The sequence below is a fragment of the Scyliorhinus canicula genome, chromosome 22 (assembly GCF_902713615.1).
Source record: "Scyliorhinus canicula chromosome 22, sScyCan1.1, whole genome shotgun sequence".
Lineage (NCBI taxonomy): Eukaryota > Metazoa > Chordata > Chondrichthyes > Carcharhiniformes > Scyliorhinidae > Scyliorhinus > Scyliorhinus canicula.
The window spans coordinates 28,880,040-28,894,760 of NC_052167.1; the positions used below are offsets into that span (position 1 = coordinate 28,880,040).

Consider the following 14,721-nt stretch of genomic DNA (forward strand, 5'->3'; position numbering starts at 1 on the left):
TGCTGCACTGTCAGAGGGTCAGTACTGAGGGAGAGCTGCACTGTCAGAGGGTCAGCACTGAAGGAGTACTGCACTGTCAGAGAGTCAGTACTGAGGGAGTGCTGCACTGTCAGAGGGTCAGTACTGAGGGAGTCCTGCACTGTCAGAGAGTCAGTACTGAGGGACTGCTGCACTGTCAGAGGGTCAGTACTGAGGGAGTGCTGCACTGTCAGAGGGTCAGTATTGAGGGAGTGCTGCACTGTCAGAGGGTCAGTACTGAGGGAGTGCTGCACTGTCAGAGTTTCAGTACTGAGGGAGCGCTGCACTGTCAGAGGGTCAGTACTGAAGGAGTGCTGCACTGTCAGAGGGTCAGTACTGAGGGAGTGCCGCACTGTGGGAGGGTCAGTACTGAGGGAGTGCCGCATTGTCAGATGGTCAGTACTGAGGGAGTGCCGCACTGTCAGAGGGTCAGTACTGAAGGAGTGCCGCACTGTCAGAAGGTCAGTACTGAGGGAGTGCCGCACTGTCAGAGGGTCAGTACTGAGGGAGTGCCGCACTGTCAGAGGGTCAGTACTGAGGGAGTGCTGCACTGTCAGAGGGTCAGTACTGAGGGAGCGCTGCACTGTCAGAGCGTCAGTACTGAGGGAGTGCTGCACTGTCAGAGGGTCAGTACTGAGGGAGCGCCGCACTGCCAGAGGGTCAGTACTGAGGGAGTGCCGCACTGTCAGAGGGTCAGTACTGAGGGAGTGCCGCACTGTCATAGGGTCAGTACTGAGGGAGTGCCGCACTGTCAGAGGGTCAGTACTGAGGGAGTGCTGCACTGTCAGAGGGTCAGTACTGAGGGAGTGCTTGCACTGTCAGAGAGTCAGTACTGAGGGAGTGCTGCACTGTCAGAGGGTCAGTACTGAGGGAGTGCCGCACTGTCAGAGGGTCAGTACTGAAGGAGTGCTGCACTGTCAGAGTGACAGTACTATGGGATTGCTGCACTGTCAGAGGGTCAGTACTGAGGGAGTGCTGCACTGTCAGAGGGTCAGTACTGAGGGAGTGCTGCACTGTCAGAGGGTCAGTACTGAGGGAGTGCTGCATTGTCAGAGGGTCAGTACTGAGGGAGCGCCGCACTGTCAGAGAGTCAGTACTGAGGGAGTGCTGCACTGTCAGTGGGTCAGTACTGAGGGAGTGCTGCACTGTCAGAGAGTCAGTACTGAGGGAGTGCTGCACTGTCAGAGGGTCAGTACTGAGGGAGTGCTGCACTGTCAGAGGGTCAGTATTGAGGGAGTGCTGCACTGTCAGAGGGTCAGTACTGAGGGAGTGCTGCACTGTCAGAGGGTCAGTACTGAGGGAGTGCCGCACTGTCAGAGGGTCAGTACTGAGGGAGTGCTGCACTGTCAGAGTGTCAGTACTGAGGGAGCGCTGCACTGTCAGAGGGTCAGTACTGAGGGAGTGCTGCACTGTCAGAGGGTCAGTACTGAGGGAGTGCCGCACTGTCAGAGGGTCAGTACTGAGGGAGTGCCGCACTGTCAGAGGGTCAGTACTGAGGGAGTGCCGCACTGTCAGAGGGTCAGTACTGAGGGAGTGCTGCGCTGTCAGAGGGTCAGTACTGAGGGAGTGCCGCACTGTCAGAGGGTCAGTACTGAGGGAGTGCCGCACTGTCAGAGGGTCAGTACTGAGGGAGTGCCGCACTGTCAGAGAGTCTGTACTGAGGGAGTGCTGCACTGTCAGAGGGTCAGTACTGAGGGAGAGCTGCACTGTCAGAGGGTCAGCACTGAGGGAGTACTGCACTGTCAGAGAGTCAGTACTGAGGGAGTGCTGCACTGTCAGAGGGTCAGTACTGAGGGAGTCCTGCACTGTCAGAGAGTCAGTACTGAGGGAGTGCTGCACTGTCAGAGGGTCAGTACTGAGGGAGTGCTGCACTGTCAGAGGGTCAGTATTGAGGGAGTGCTGCACTGTCAGAGGGTCAGTACTGAGGGAGTGCTGCACTGTAAGAGTTTCAGTACTGAGGGAGCGCTGCACTGTCAGAGGGTCAGTACTGAAGGAGTGCTGCACTGTCAGAGGGTCAGTACTGAGGGAGTGCCGCACTGTGGGAGGGTCAGTACTGAGGGAGTGCCGCATTGTCAGATGGTCAGTACTGAGGGAGTGCCGCACTGTCAGAGGGTCAGTACTGAAGGAGTGCCGCACTGTCAGAGGGTCAGTACTGAGGGAGTGCCGCACTGTCAGAGGGTCAGTACTGAGGGAGTGCCGCACTGTCAGAGGGTCAGTACTGAGGGAGTGCTGCACTGTCAGAGGGTCAGTACTGAGGGAGCGCTGCACTGTCAGAGGGTCAGTACTGAGGGAGTGCTGCACTGTCAGAGGGTCAGTACTGAGGGAGCGCCGCACTGCCAGAGGGTCAGTACTGAGGGAGTGCCGCACTGTCAGAGGGTCAGTACTGAGGGAGTGCCGCACTGTCATAGGGTCAGTACTGAGGGAGTGCCGCACTGTCAGAGGGTCAGTACTGAGGGAGTGCTGCACTGTCAGAGGGTCAGTACTGAGGGAGTGCTTGCACTGTCAGAGAGTCAGTACTGAGGGAGTGCTGCACTGTCAGAGGGTCAGTACTGAGGGAGTGCCGCACTGTCAGAGGGTCAGTACTGAAGGAGTGCTGCACTGTCAGAGTGACAGTACTATGGGATTGCTGCACTGTCAGAGGGTCAGTACTGAGGGAGTGCTGCACTGTCAGAGGGTCAGTACTGAGGGAGTGCTGCACTGTCAGAGGGTCAGTACTGAGGGAGTGCTGCATTGTCAGAGGGTCAGTACTGAGGGAGCGCCGCACTGTCAGAGAGTCAGTACTGAGGGAGTGCTGCACTGTCAGTGGGTCAGTACTGAGGGAGTGCTGCACTGTCAGAGAGTCAGTACTGAGGGAGTGCTGCACTGTCAGAGGGTCAGTACTGAGGGAGTGCTGCACTGTCAGAGGGTCAGTATTGAGGGAGTGCTGCACTGTCAGAGGGTCAGTACTGAGGGAGTGCTGCACTGTCAGAGGGTCAGTACTGAGGGAGTGCCGCACTGTCAGAGGGTCAGTACTGAGGGAGTGCTGCACTGTCAGAGTGTCAGTACTGAGGGAGCGCTGCACTGTCAGAGGGTCAGTACTGAGGGAGTGCTGCACTGTCAGAGGGTCAGTACTGAGGGAGTGCCGCACTGTCAGAGGGTCAGTACTGAGGGAGTGCCGCACTGTCAGAGGGTCAGTACTGAGGGAGTGCCGCACTGTCAGAGGGTCAGTACTGAGGGAGTGCTGCACTGTCAGAGGGTCAGTACTGAGGGAGTGCTGCACTGTCAGTGGGTCAGTACTGAGGGAGTGCTGCACTGTCAGAGGGTCAGTACTGAGGGAGTGCTGCACTGTCAGAGGGTCAGTACTGAGGGAGTGCTGCACTGTCAGAGGGTCAGTTTGAGAGAGTGTCAGTACTGAGGGAGTGCTGCACCGTCAGAGGGTTAGTGCTGAGGGAGTGATGCTCTTTCGGAGCAGAGACGCTATCCCAGGTGTTAGGGTTCCTCAATCGTCATCACAGAATGAAACCAAATTCAGGGCTCTTTGGCTGACAAGGGAGAGAAAGGATGTGACAAGACTGCATGTCAGGTAAATTCTTCAAGTGCAAACCAGGCTAAATACAGTAGGGTAAGAGTGGAGGTGACGGGCAGCACTGTGGCACAGTGGTTAGCACTGCTGCCTCATGGCGCCAAGGTTCCAGGTTCGATCCCGGCTCTGGGTCACTGTCCGTGTGGAGTTTGCACATTCTCCCCGTGTTTGCGTGTGTTTCACCCCCAAAGACGTGCAGGGTATGTGGATTGGCCGCGCTGAATTGGAAAAAATGAATTGGGTATTCTAAATTTATATTTTAAAAAAGAGTGCAGGTGAAGAGGAAATTAAACTTGCAAAGGCAGAGTCCGAGAATAGATTTGCAGAGAGCGTGAAAACAGCTCCTACCAGCATATAAATAATAAGCAGGCAGAAAGAGGTGGTGCGGATCCTACTTGTTGTGAAGGAGGATGATGTGCACTCAGAGACGCAGGGCAAGTTTATGAAATGTCTACTTTGTTCACTATGAAGTCTTACAACACCAGGTTAAAGTCCAACAGGTTTGATTCAAACACGAGCTTTCGGAGCGCAGCCCCTTCCTCAGGTGAAGGAGCAGTACTCCGAAAGCTTGTGTTTGAATCAAACCTGTTGGACTTTAACCTGGTGTTGTAAGACTTCTTACTGTGCTTACCCCAGTCCAACGCCGGCATCTCCACATCTTGTTCACTAAAGGAGGGGGAATCTGGATAAATATCATCAGAAGCAGGAGGTCAGGGGTGGGGTGAGAATTGAGAGGCAAGACGTGCTGGAAAGACTGGGTTCGCTCAGAGCGGATAGGTCGCCAGGAGCGGATGGCATACATCACAGGTTGGTGAAGGAGGTGAGAGTGTGGGCTGCAGAAGGGATTTTCAAAGTCTTCCAATATTTCCCAGATGTGGGAGAGATTGTCAAATGCGGCACCCATACTCAACAAAGGACAGTCTGAGCAATGACTGGGCAGAGAGTTTAACAATAGCAGGGAAAAGGTGTTCAAAACCAAAATCAGAGAAAGATGGACAGGACTCGGAGAGATTTGAGTAAGTTTCAGAGCAGTTTGAGTCAGTTTCAGAGCAGTTTGAGTTAGTTACAGAGCAGTTTGAGTTAGTTACAGAGCAGTCTAAGTCAGTTTCAGAGCAGTTTGAGTTAGTTTCAGAGCCGTTTGAGTTAGTTTCAGAGCAGTTTGAGTTAGTTTCAGAGCAGTTTGAGTTAGTTTCAGAGCAGTTTGAGTTAGTTTCAGAGCAGTTTGAGTTAGTTTTAGAGCCGTTTGAGTTAGCTTCAGAGCAGTTTGAGTTAGTTTCAGAGCTGTTTGAGTTAGTTTCAGAGCCGTTTGAGTTAGTTTCAGAGCAGTTTGAGTTAGTTACAGAGCAGTTTGAGTTAGTTACAGAGCAGTTTGAGTTAGTTTCAGAGCCGTTTGAGTTAGTTACAGAGCAGTTTGAGTTAGTTACAGAGCAGTTTGAGTTAGTTTCAGAGCCGTTTGAGTTAGTTTCAGAGCAGTTTGAGTTAGTTACAGAGCAGTTTGAATTAGTTACAGAGCAGTTTGAGTTAGTTTTAGAGCAGTTTGAGTTAGTTACAGAGCAGTTTGAGTTAGTTACAGAGCAGTTTGAGTTAGTTACAGAGCCGTTTGAGTTAGTTTCAGAGCAGTTTGAGTTAGTTACAGAGCAGTTTGAGTTAGTTACAGAGCAGTTTGAGTTAGTTTTAGAGCAGTTTGAGTTAGTTACAGAGCAGTTTGAGTTAGTTTTAGAGCAGTTTGAGTTAGTTTTAGAGCAGTTTGAGTTAGTTTCAGAGCAGTTTGAGTTAGTTTCAGAGCAGTTTGAGTTAGTTTTAGAGCAGTTTGAGTTAGTTTCAGAGCAGTTTGAGTTAGTTTCAGAGCAGTTTGAGTTAGTTACAGAGCAGTTTGAGTTATTTAAGGAGAGATTTGAGTTAAGAAGAGGTTTGAGTGAGTTAAGGTGAAGAGTTGTAAACGAGAGGTTAGAGTTAGTTAAGCAGGGTTTGAGTTAATTACGGAGATCATAGAACCTTTACAGTGCAGAAAGAGGCCATTTGGCCCATCAGCTTTGCACCGACCCTCTGAAGGAGCACCTTGGCCCACTGCCTTAATCCCATAGCCTAAGCTGCACATCTTTGGGCTGTGGGAGGAAACCGGAGCACCCGGAGGGAACCCACGCAGACACGGGGAGAACGTGCAGAATCCGCACAGTGACCTGAGGCCGAATCCAACCCTGTGGCGCTGTGAGCCAGCAGTGCTAACCGCCTTGGAACTATGCGACCCAAGATATTTGAGTTAAGGAGAGGTTTGAGTTAATTTAGGAGAAGTTTGAGTTAATTAATTTTTTAATGAAGTAACAGAGAATTTGATGAAGATGAAGTTGAGTGGTGGCACAGTGGTTAGTACGGGCAGCACGGTGGCACAGTGGTTAGTACGGGCAGCACGGTGGCACAGTGGTTAGTACGGGCGGCACGGTGGCACAGTGGTTAGTACGGGCAGCACGGTGGCACAGTGGTTAGTACGGGCAGCACGGTGGCACAGTGGTTAGTACGGGCAGCACGGTGGTGCAATGGTTAGCACAGGCGACACGATGGCACAGTGGTTAGCACTTCTGCTCACAGCTCCTGGGACCCTGGTTCAATCCCGGCCTCGGGCCACTGTCTGTACGGAGTCTGCACGTTCTCCCTGTGTCTGCGTGGGTTTCCTCCGGGTGCTCCGGTTTCCTCCCACAGTCCAAATATGTGCAGGTTAGGATTGGTTGTGATAAATTGCTCCTTCATTTCCAATGGTTAGGTGGGGTCACTGGGTTACGGGGATAGGGTATCCATAGGGTGGGCTTAAGCAGGGTGCTCTTTCCAAGGGCCAGTGCAGACTCGAGGGGCTGAATGGCCCCCTTCTGCACTGTAAATTCTATGATTGATGTGAGGCAACCCGCCTCTCCCACCCTCCCAGGCCGTGCGTTCCAGACCGTCACCACCCTCGGGGTAAAAAGGTTTTCCTGAAATCCCTCCTGAACCTCCCCCCCCTCACCTTGAACCTGTGTCCCCCTCGTAACTGACCCTTCAACTAAGGGGAACAGTTGCTCCCTATCCTCCCTGTCCATGCCCCTCATAGTCTTGTCCACCTCGATCAGGCCGCCCCTCAGCCTTCTCTGCTCCAGAGAAAACAACCCAAGCCTATCCAACCTCTCTTCATAACTGAAATGTTCCATCCCAGGCAACATCCTAGTGAATCTCCTCTGCACCCCCTCCAGTACAATCACATCCTTCCTATAATGTGGTGACCAGAACTGCTCACAGTGCTCCAACTGTGACCTCACCAAAGTTCTGTACAACTCCAACATGGCCTCCCTGCTTTTGTAATCTATGCCTCGATTGATAAAGACAACTGTCCTATATGCCTTTTCCCCACCCTATTAACCTGCCCTTCTGCCTTCAGAGATCCATGGACAAACACGCCAAGGTCACCTTGTTCCTCAGGACTTCCCAGTCATTGAGTACTTCCTTGTCACATTACTCCTTCCAATCTGCCATTTTCTGCCCATTTGCCCATCCCATCCACATCTTCCTGTAACCCAAGACACTCAATCTCACTGTTAATCACCCGGCCAATCGTTGTGTCATCTGCAAACTTACTGACCCTGCCCCCTACATAGTCATCTATGTCATTTATAAAAATGATGAATAATAAGGACCCAGCACAGATCCCTGTGGTACCCCACAGGACACTGGCTTCCAGTCACTAAAGCAGCCGGTCTGTCATCGCCGTCTGTCTCCGACAGCTCAGCCAATTTTGAATCCACATTATCAAGTTACCCTGTATCCCACGTCCATTTGCCGCCTTAATACGTCTCCCATGTGGGACCTTGTCAACGGCTTTGCTGAAATCCATGTAAACTACATCAACTGCAGTACCTTCATCTACACACCTGGTCACATGCTGAAAAAATACAATCAAATTTGTGAGGCCTGACCTCCCTCTGACAAAGCTACGCTGACTATTCCTGATCAAACCTTGCCTCTCCAAGTGGAGATAGATTCTCTCCTTCAGAATCTGGGAATATACTAGTCTCTACACCGAAGTTGGCCACTGTTGTAAGGGCGGGAACAGGGCAGCCAATTTGTGCAAAATCCCACAAAGAGCGATGTGATCATTGACCAGATTTTGGTCATGTTATTTAAGGGGTAAATATGGGTTGTGGGGCACGGGGCGAACGGACCCCGGGGGGGGGGTGCCCCCATGGTGGCCTGGCCCGCGATCGGGGCCCACCGATCGGCGGGCGGGCCTGTGCCTTGGGTGCACTCTTCTTCTCCTGCCGCAGCCACGGCCTCCACCCTGGCGGTGGAAGAGACCCCCCTCCAGCGCGCATGCGCCGGGGTGACGTCATCGGCCGCTGACGCTCTGGCACATGCAGGGACTCACGCCGACCGGCGAAGGCCTTTCGGCCAGCCGTTCGCTTCGGTCGGCGGGGCGCTAAAGGCCGTTCGCGTCGGCCGGCGGGGCGCTAAAGGCCGTTCGCGTCGGCCGGCGGAGCGGGAGCCACTCCGGTGCGGGCCTAGCCCCTCAAGGTGCAGAGAATTCCGCACCTTTGGGGAGGCCCGATGCCGGAGTGGTTCCCGCCGGGTAGGGGAGAATCCCGGCCCATGTCTGAGGACCAGCCCCTGTATCATTCCCACTGGCAGCCTAGACCTAGTGCCCGAGCTCCCGGAGCGCGACCTCAGCCGATGATTTTGTGACTGAGGTGGAAGAACGCAGCTCATCCTTTCAAAAGAGAATGTGGCCCCAGGTTGAGTCCTCGGCCGGTGCTGATTGTTGGTCTTGTGTCCCTTCAGGACGGTTTTGTGGTGAAAAGCTGCCAGAAACGCTGGTTTCCACTGAGAGCCGACTCTGGATCGAATTCCGTAGCAGCGGCAACTGGGTGGGAAAAGGCTTCTCTGCTGTTTATGAAGGTACGAATGTTATTCAACTAAACCCTGTCGTCAAAGGTGACATTTTGCCAAATTATTCCGACTAATTATTCCGTTTGGGCCCATGTGTCAGTCGACTCTTTGAGCCCAATGATTTTGAAGAGGGTAGGACTGGGTGGGACCAGACGAACAGCCCGTTCAGAGATCTAGCCCAGATGTGATGGGCTGAGTGGCCTATTTCGGTGGCATGTCCGAGTAGCCTTTCTCCAGTGTGCAGAAGGTGCTGTGGCTGAGAGAATCCCTCCTCCCACATGTAACAGGTGAACGACCTCTTCCCCCGTGACTGTGCCAGCGGCTATTCAGCTGGCTCGGGCACCTGAGCCCCCACCCCTGTGCCCACAATTTCTCTGCTGCGTCATTGCCCGGGCGAGATGGCGAAGTCCCAGGTGATGGCCGGTCGGCAGCTATTGGGAAGATACAGATTCTCCAGGTGGGGCCTGGAAGAACAGGGATTCATCCTGAGGGAACGCAATCCGGCACAGGTGACGGAAGTGGGTATACCCAGAGGGAGTGGGCAGTGGTGCCCGGATTTAGACTCATGGGCCAGAGCTAGCATTCACACTGCAACCTGTGCAGTTGAACCTGGACAATATCCAGGCTCGGGGCTGACAAGTGGCAAGTTACATTCGTGCCACACATGTGCCAGGCAATGACCATCTCCTACAAGAGAGGATCTAACCATCGCCCCCTTGACATTCTATGACATTACCATCGCTGAATCCCCCACAATCAACATTCTGGGGGTTACCATTGATCGGAAACTGAGCTGGACCCAGCCACATTAGTACTGTGGCTACCAGGGCAGGTCAAAGGCTAGGAATCCTACGGTGAATAACTCACCTCCTAACTCCTACAAAGCCTGTCCACCACGGTACCTGCAGCACGGTAGAACAGTGGTTAGCACAGTCGCTTCACAGCTCCAGGGTCCCAGGTTCGATTCCCAGCTTGGGTCACTGTCTGTGCGGAGTCTGCACGTTCTCCCCGTGTCTGCGTGGGTTTCCTCCGGGTGCACCGGTTTCCTCTCACAGTCCAAAGATGTGCAGGTTGGGTGGATTGGCCAGGACCAATTGCCCTTAGTGTCCAAAAGGTTAGACGGGGTTATTGAGTTACGGGGATAGGTTAAAAGTGTGGGCTTAAATGGGGTACTCTTTCCAAGAGCCGGTGCAGATTCGATGGGCCGAATGGCCTCCTTCTGCACTGTAAATGATTACATAGATACATAGAACATACAGTGCAGGAGGCCATTCGGCCCATCGAGTCTGCACCGACCCACTTAAGCCCTCACTTCCACCCTATTCCCGTAACCCAATAACCCTCCCAACCTTTATGGACACTATGGGCAATTTACCATGGCCAATCCAACTAACCTGCACATCTTTGGACTGTGGGAGGAAACCGGAGCACCCGGAGGAAACCCACGCACACACGGGGAGGATGTGCAGACTCCGCACAGACAGTGACCCAAGCCGGGAATTGAACCTGGGACCCTGGCGCTAGCTACGTCTGCTACTGTGCTGCCCTTCTATGATTCTGTCATCTACAAGGCACAAGTCAGGAGTGTGATGGAATACTCCCCACTTGCCTGGATGAGCGCAGCTCCTGCAACACTCAAGAAGCTCCACACCATCCAGGACAAAGCAGCCGCTTGATCGCTCCCCGTCCACAAACATTCACTCCCTCCACCACCAACACACAGTGGCAGCCGTGTGTACCATCTACAGGATGCACTGCAGGAACTTGCCAAGGTTCCTTAGGCAGCACCTTCCAAACCCACAGCCACTACCATCTAGAAGGACAAGAGCAGCAGATACCTGGGAACCCCACCACCTGGAGGTTCCCCTCCAAGTCACTCCCCACCCTGACTTGGAAATATATCGGCTGTCCCTTCACTGTCGCTGGGGCAGCATCCTGGAACTCCCTCCCTAACAGCACAGTGGGTGTACCTACACCTGAAGGACTGCAGCGGTTCAAGAAAACAGCTCACCGCCACCTTCTGAAGGGCAGTTAGGGATGGGCAATAAATGCTGACCTGACCAGCGACCCCCACATCCCGTAAATTAATTTTTACTCTGGTCTGGGAATAGCTCTCTCTGAAACCCTTCCTAGTGAACGCGTTGACCAGTTATCTCCTCGACTCCCTTCTTGTGGGATCCTCCAGACGAGGGGGTCGGCCGGGAGGTAAATTCAGAATCGAGCTTCCTCTCAGCAACTTTGTGCTCTAAGGGGCAGTTGGGCGTGACAGGGTCATCTTGGGATTGGCATCCATGCCACCAGGCTGCATTGAAAGGGTTCGACCTGAACCTTGATCCTGAGCAGGCCCAGCTTGCTGTGTCTTTGCTGTCGGACCCGTCATCATCCCTGGGGGCGTCCAGCAGCCAATCAGATGGCTTTGCTCTCCCGCCTGGGCTACGATTCAGCAGGGGGGGGGGGGATCTGATTGGGGAAGAGGGGACAGTCAGTAGCTGCTGAAACCAGGGTTTGGTTGTCTAGCCATCAAGTCCCTGGGGTTTATGAGCCCAGAGAACCTGCGTTCTCCCCCAGGCAGCCCGAGAATTTGAATTTGGTTTTAAAATATTAACAAAAACCATCAAAGAGATTTCGCTTTGTCCCAAAAACCCAACTGGGTCCGTGATCTCCATCAGCAAAGGAAACCTTGTGGCCTGTATGTGACTCCTGTCTCACACCGTAACTCCGTCAGTCAGTTGTGGTATCACAGTGTTAGTAGCAATTCAACACCACCCTCTCGGGGACTGAGAGTGGCACCAATTACCAATCTTAATAGCAACGCCCACATCTTGAGAATTAGTCTTGAGCATCTGAACATCTTGAGCATTGTGGTTAGCACAATTGCTTCACAGCTCCAGGGTCCCAGGTTCGATTCCGGCTTGGGTTACTGTCTGTGCGGAGTCTGCACATCCTCCCCGTGTGTGCGTGGGTTTCCTCCGGGTGCTCCGGTTTCCTCCCACAGTCCAAAGATGTGCAGGTTAGGTGGATTGGCCATGATAAATTGCCCTTAGTGTCCAAAATTGCCCTTAGTGTTGGGTGGGGTTACTGGGTTGTGGGGATAGGGTGGAGGTGTTGACCTTGGGTAGGGTGCTCTTTCCAAGAGCCGGTGCAGACTCGATGGGCCGAATGGCCTCCTTCTGCACTGTGAATTCTATGAAATAGAGAAAATAAGCACCTCGGAAAGGGAAAATAACTGAAATACACCAGAAATTAAACCCAGTGGGTATAGCCCACGGTGGCACAGTGGTTAGTATTATTGATGTGGGCATTGCTGGTTAGGCCAGCATTTATCACCCATCCCTAGTTGCCCTCGGGAAGGTGGTGGTGAGCTGCCTTCTTGGCCGCTGCAGTCCGTGTGGTGTAGGTACACCCACAGTGCTGTTAGGGAGGTCAAGGACTTTGCCCCAGCGACAGTGAAGGAACGGCCGATATATTTCCAAGTCGGGGTGGTGAGTGACTTGGAGGGGAACCTCCAGGTAGTGGGATTCCCAGGTATCTGCTGCTCTTGTCCTTCTAGATGGTTGTGGTCATGGGTTTGGAAGGTGCTGCCTGAGGAGCCTTGGTGAGTTCCTGCAGTGCATCTTGTAATGGTACACACGGCTGTTACTGTGTGTCGGTGGTGAAGGGAGTGAATGTTTGTGGAAGGGGAGCAATCAAGCGGGGCTGCTTTGTCCTGGATGGTGTTGAGTTTCTTGAGTGTTGTTAGAGCTGTGCTCATCCAGGCAAGTGGAGAGTATTTCATCACCTGGGAGACTTGTGCCTTGTAGATGGTGGACAGGCTTTGGGGAGTCAGGAGGTGAGTTACTCTCCGCAGGATTCCCAGCCTCTGACCTGCTCTGGTAGCCACAGAATTTATATGGCTACTCCAGATCAATTTCTGGTCAATGTTGGATGTTTCTTGTGGGGGATTCAGTGATGGTAATGTCATTGAATGTCAAGGTGCGATGGTTAGATCCTCTCCTGGAGGTCATTGCCTGGCATTGTGTGAAGCGAATGTAACTTGTCAGCCCGAGCCTGGATATTTCCACGTCTTGTTGCATTTGGACACGGACGGCTTCTTTATCTGAGGAGTTGTGAATGGTGCTGATTAATTTTGCCAGGATGTTTTACAAAGCGTATAACTGCCAGGTATTACAATCTGTGATGGATATTTATCCCAGTGGATTACCGGACTTGTATCAAACTCTCTCCTCTTTGCGGCACAGCGATCTGTGGAGGGGATATTCAGAAGGCCACCGGACAGATTCAGTCTCCAAATTATCCAGATGACTACCGACCATCTAAGGAATGCATTTGGACCATCACTGTTGATGAGAATTATAATGTCGGCCTTGTCTTCCAGGCCTTTGAGGTAAAGCTCCCCGCCTGTTATTTATTTGTCATTTATTCTTTCCAAGGGGAGGATAGTTGGGCTGTCCCCCTGGACAGGATTCACGGCGGAGTTATCTTGGGACAGGATTGTCGTCCATGCCTCTCCACGGTCACATAGAAAACAGCAACAGGAGGAGGCCATTCAGCCCATCGAGCCAGCTCCGCTATTCATGGCTGATCATCAAGTTCAACACCCTGATCCTGCCTCCCCCCCTCCCCCAGACCCCTCGATTCCTTTAACCCCAAGAGCTATATCTAACTTCTTGAAATTTCACAATGTTTGGGCCTCAACTATTTTCTGTGGGAGTGAATTCCACAGATTCACCACTCTCTCTGGGCGAAGACATTTCTCCTCACCTCAGTCCTGAAAGGTTTATCCCTTATCCTCAAACTATGACCCCTAGTTCTGGACTCCCCCCACCATCGGGAACATTCTTTCTGAATCTTCCTTGTCTAATCCTGTTAGAATTTTGTAAGTTTCTGTCAGATCACAGTAACCAGTTGGGTGCTAACACAGGGATTGGTGCTGGAACCCCAGCTATTCACAATATAAATTAATGATTTGGATGAGGGAACAAAATGTAACATCTCAAAAGTTTGCAGATGATACCAAATTAAGTTGGGAGGGTGAATTGTGACGAGGATGCAGAGATCCTACAGCAAGATCTGGACAGGTTGGGCGAGTGGGCAAATCAATGGCAGATGCAGTATAATTTGGATAAGTGGGAGGTTATCCATTTTGGAAGCAAAAACAGGCAGATTACTACCTGAATGGTTGTAAATTGGGAGAGGGGAGTGTGCAGCGGGGCCTGGGTGTCCTTGTGCACCAGTTGCTGAAGGTAAGCATGCAGGCGCAGCAGTCGGTAAAGAAGGCGAATGGTATGTTGGCCTTCATTGCGAGAGGTTTCGAGTACAGAAGCAGGGATGTGTTGCTGCAATTATACAGGGCCTTGGTGAGGCCTCATTTGGAGTATTGTGCGCAGTTTTGGTCTCCTTCTCTGAGGAAGAATGTTCTTGCTCTCGAGGGAGAGCAGCGAAGGTTTACCAGACTGATTCCAGGGATGGCGGGACTGTCATATGAGGAGAGATTGACAAGGTTGGGATTGTTCTCGCTGGAGTTCAGAAGAATGAGGGAGGATCTCATAGAGACTTATAAAATTCTAACAGGACTGGACAGGGTAGATGCAGGGAAGATGTTGCCAATGATGGGTGTGTCCAGAACCAGGGGTCACAGTCTCATGATTCAGGGTAAACCATTTTGGGCAGAGATAAGGAGGCATTTCTTCACCCAAAGAGTGGGGAGCCTGTGGAATTCATTACCACAGGAAGTAGTTGATGCTAAAACTTTGAATATATTCAAGAGGCAGCTAGATATAGCACTTGGGGTGAATGGGATCAAAGGCTATGGGGAGAAAGCAGAATTAGGCTATTGAGTTGGATGATCAGCTATGATGGTGATGAATGGCGGAGCAGGCTCGAAGGGCCAAAAGGCCTCCTCCTGCTCCTATCTTCTATGCATCTGATACCCTCTCACTCTTCTAAACCCAATGAATATAATCCTAACCGACTAAATCTCTCCTCATAAGACAGTCCCGCCATCCCAGGGATCAATCTGGTAAACCTTCGCTGCACTCCCTGAAAACACATGTGTCTCGGGCAGTGGATCCCAGCAACATGGCAGTGGGTCCTGGTACCGTGTGTGTTTCAGGCAGTGGGTCCTGGTACCATGTGTGTCTCGGGGCTGGATTTGCGGTTCATTGTATCGGGCTGGGATTAGGAGGACAAGTTCGACAATTCAGCCCCATCTGTCGGAGAGATCCACCCTAGAGGGC

At 52.3% G+C, this 14,721-nt stretch overlaps 1 protein-coding gene across 1 annotated transcript in view; it reads left to right on the forward strand.

The window, feature by feature from the left end:
* The window catches only part of LOC119956245 (tolloid-like protein 2), a 191,057-nt gene that overhangs the window by 86,945 nt on the left and 89,391 nt on the right, over positions 1-14,721 (forward strand). The window contains exons 9-10 of the mRNA XM_038783279.1: positions 8,378-8,494; positions 12,724-12,869. Coding sequence (XP_038639207.1) covers positions 8,378-8,494; positions 12,724-12,869 — 263 coding nt within the window. The remainder of the gene's footprint in view (positions 1-8,377; positions 8,495-12,723; positions 12,870-14,721) is intronic.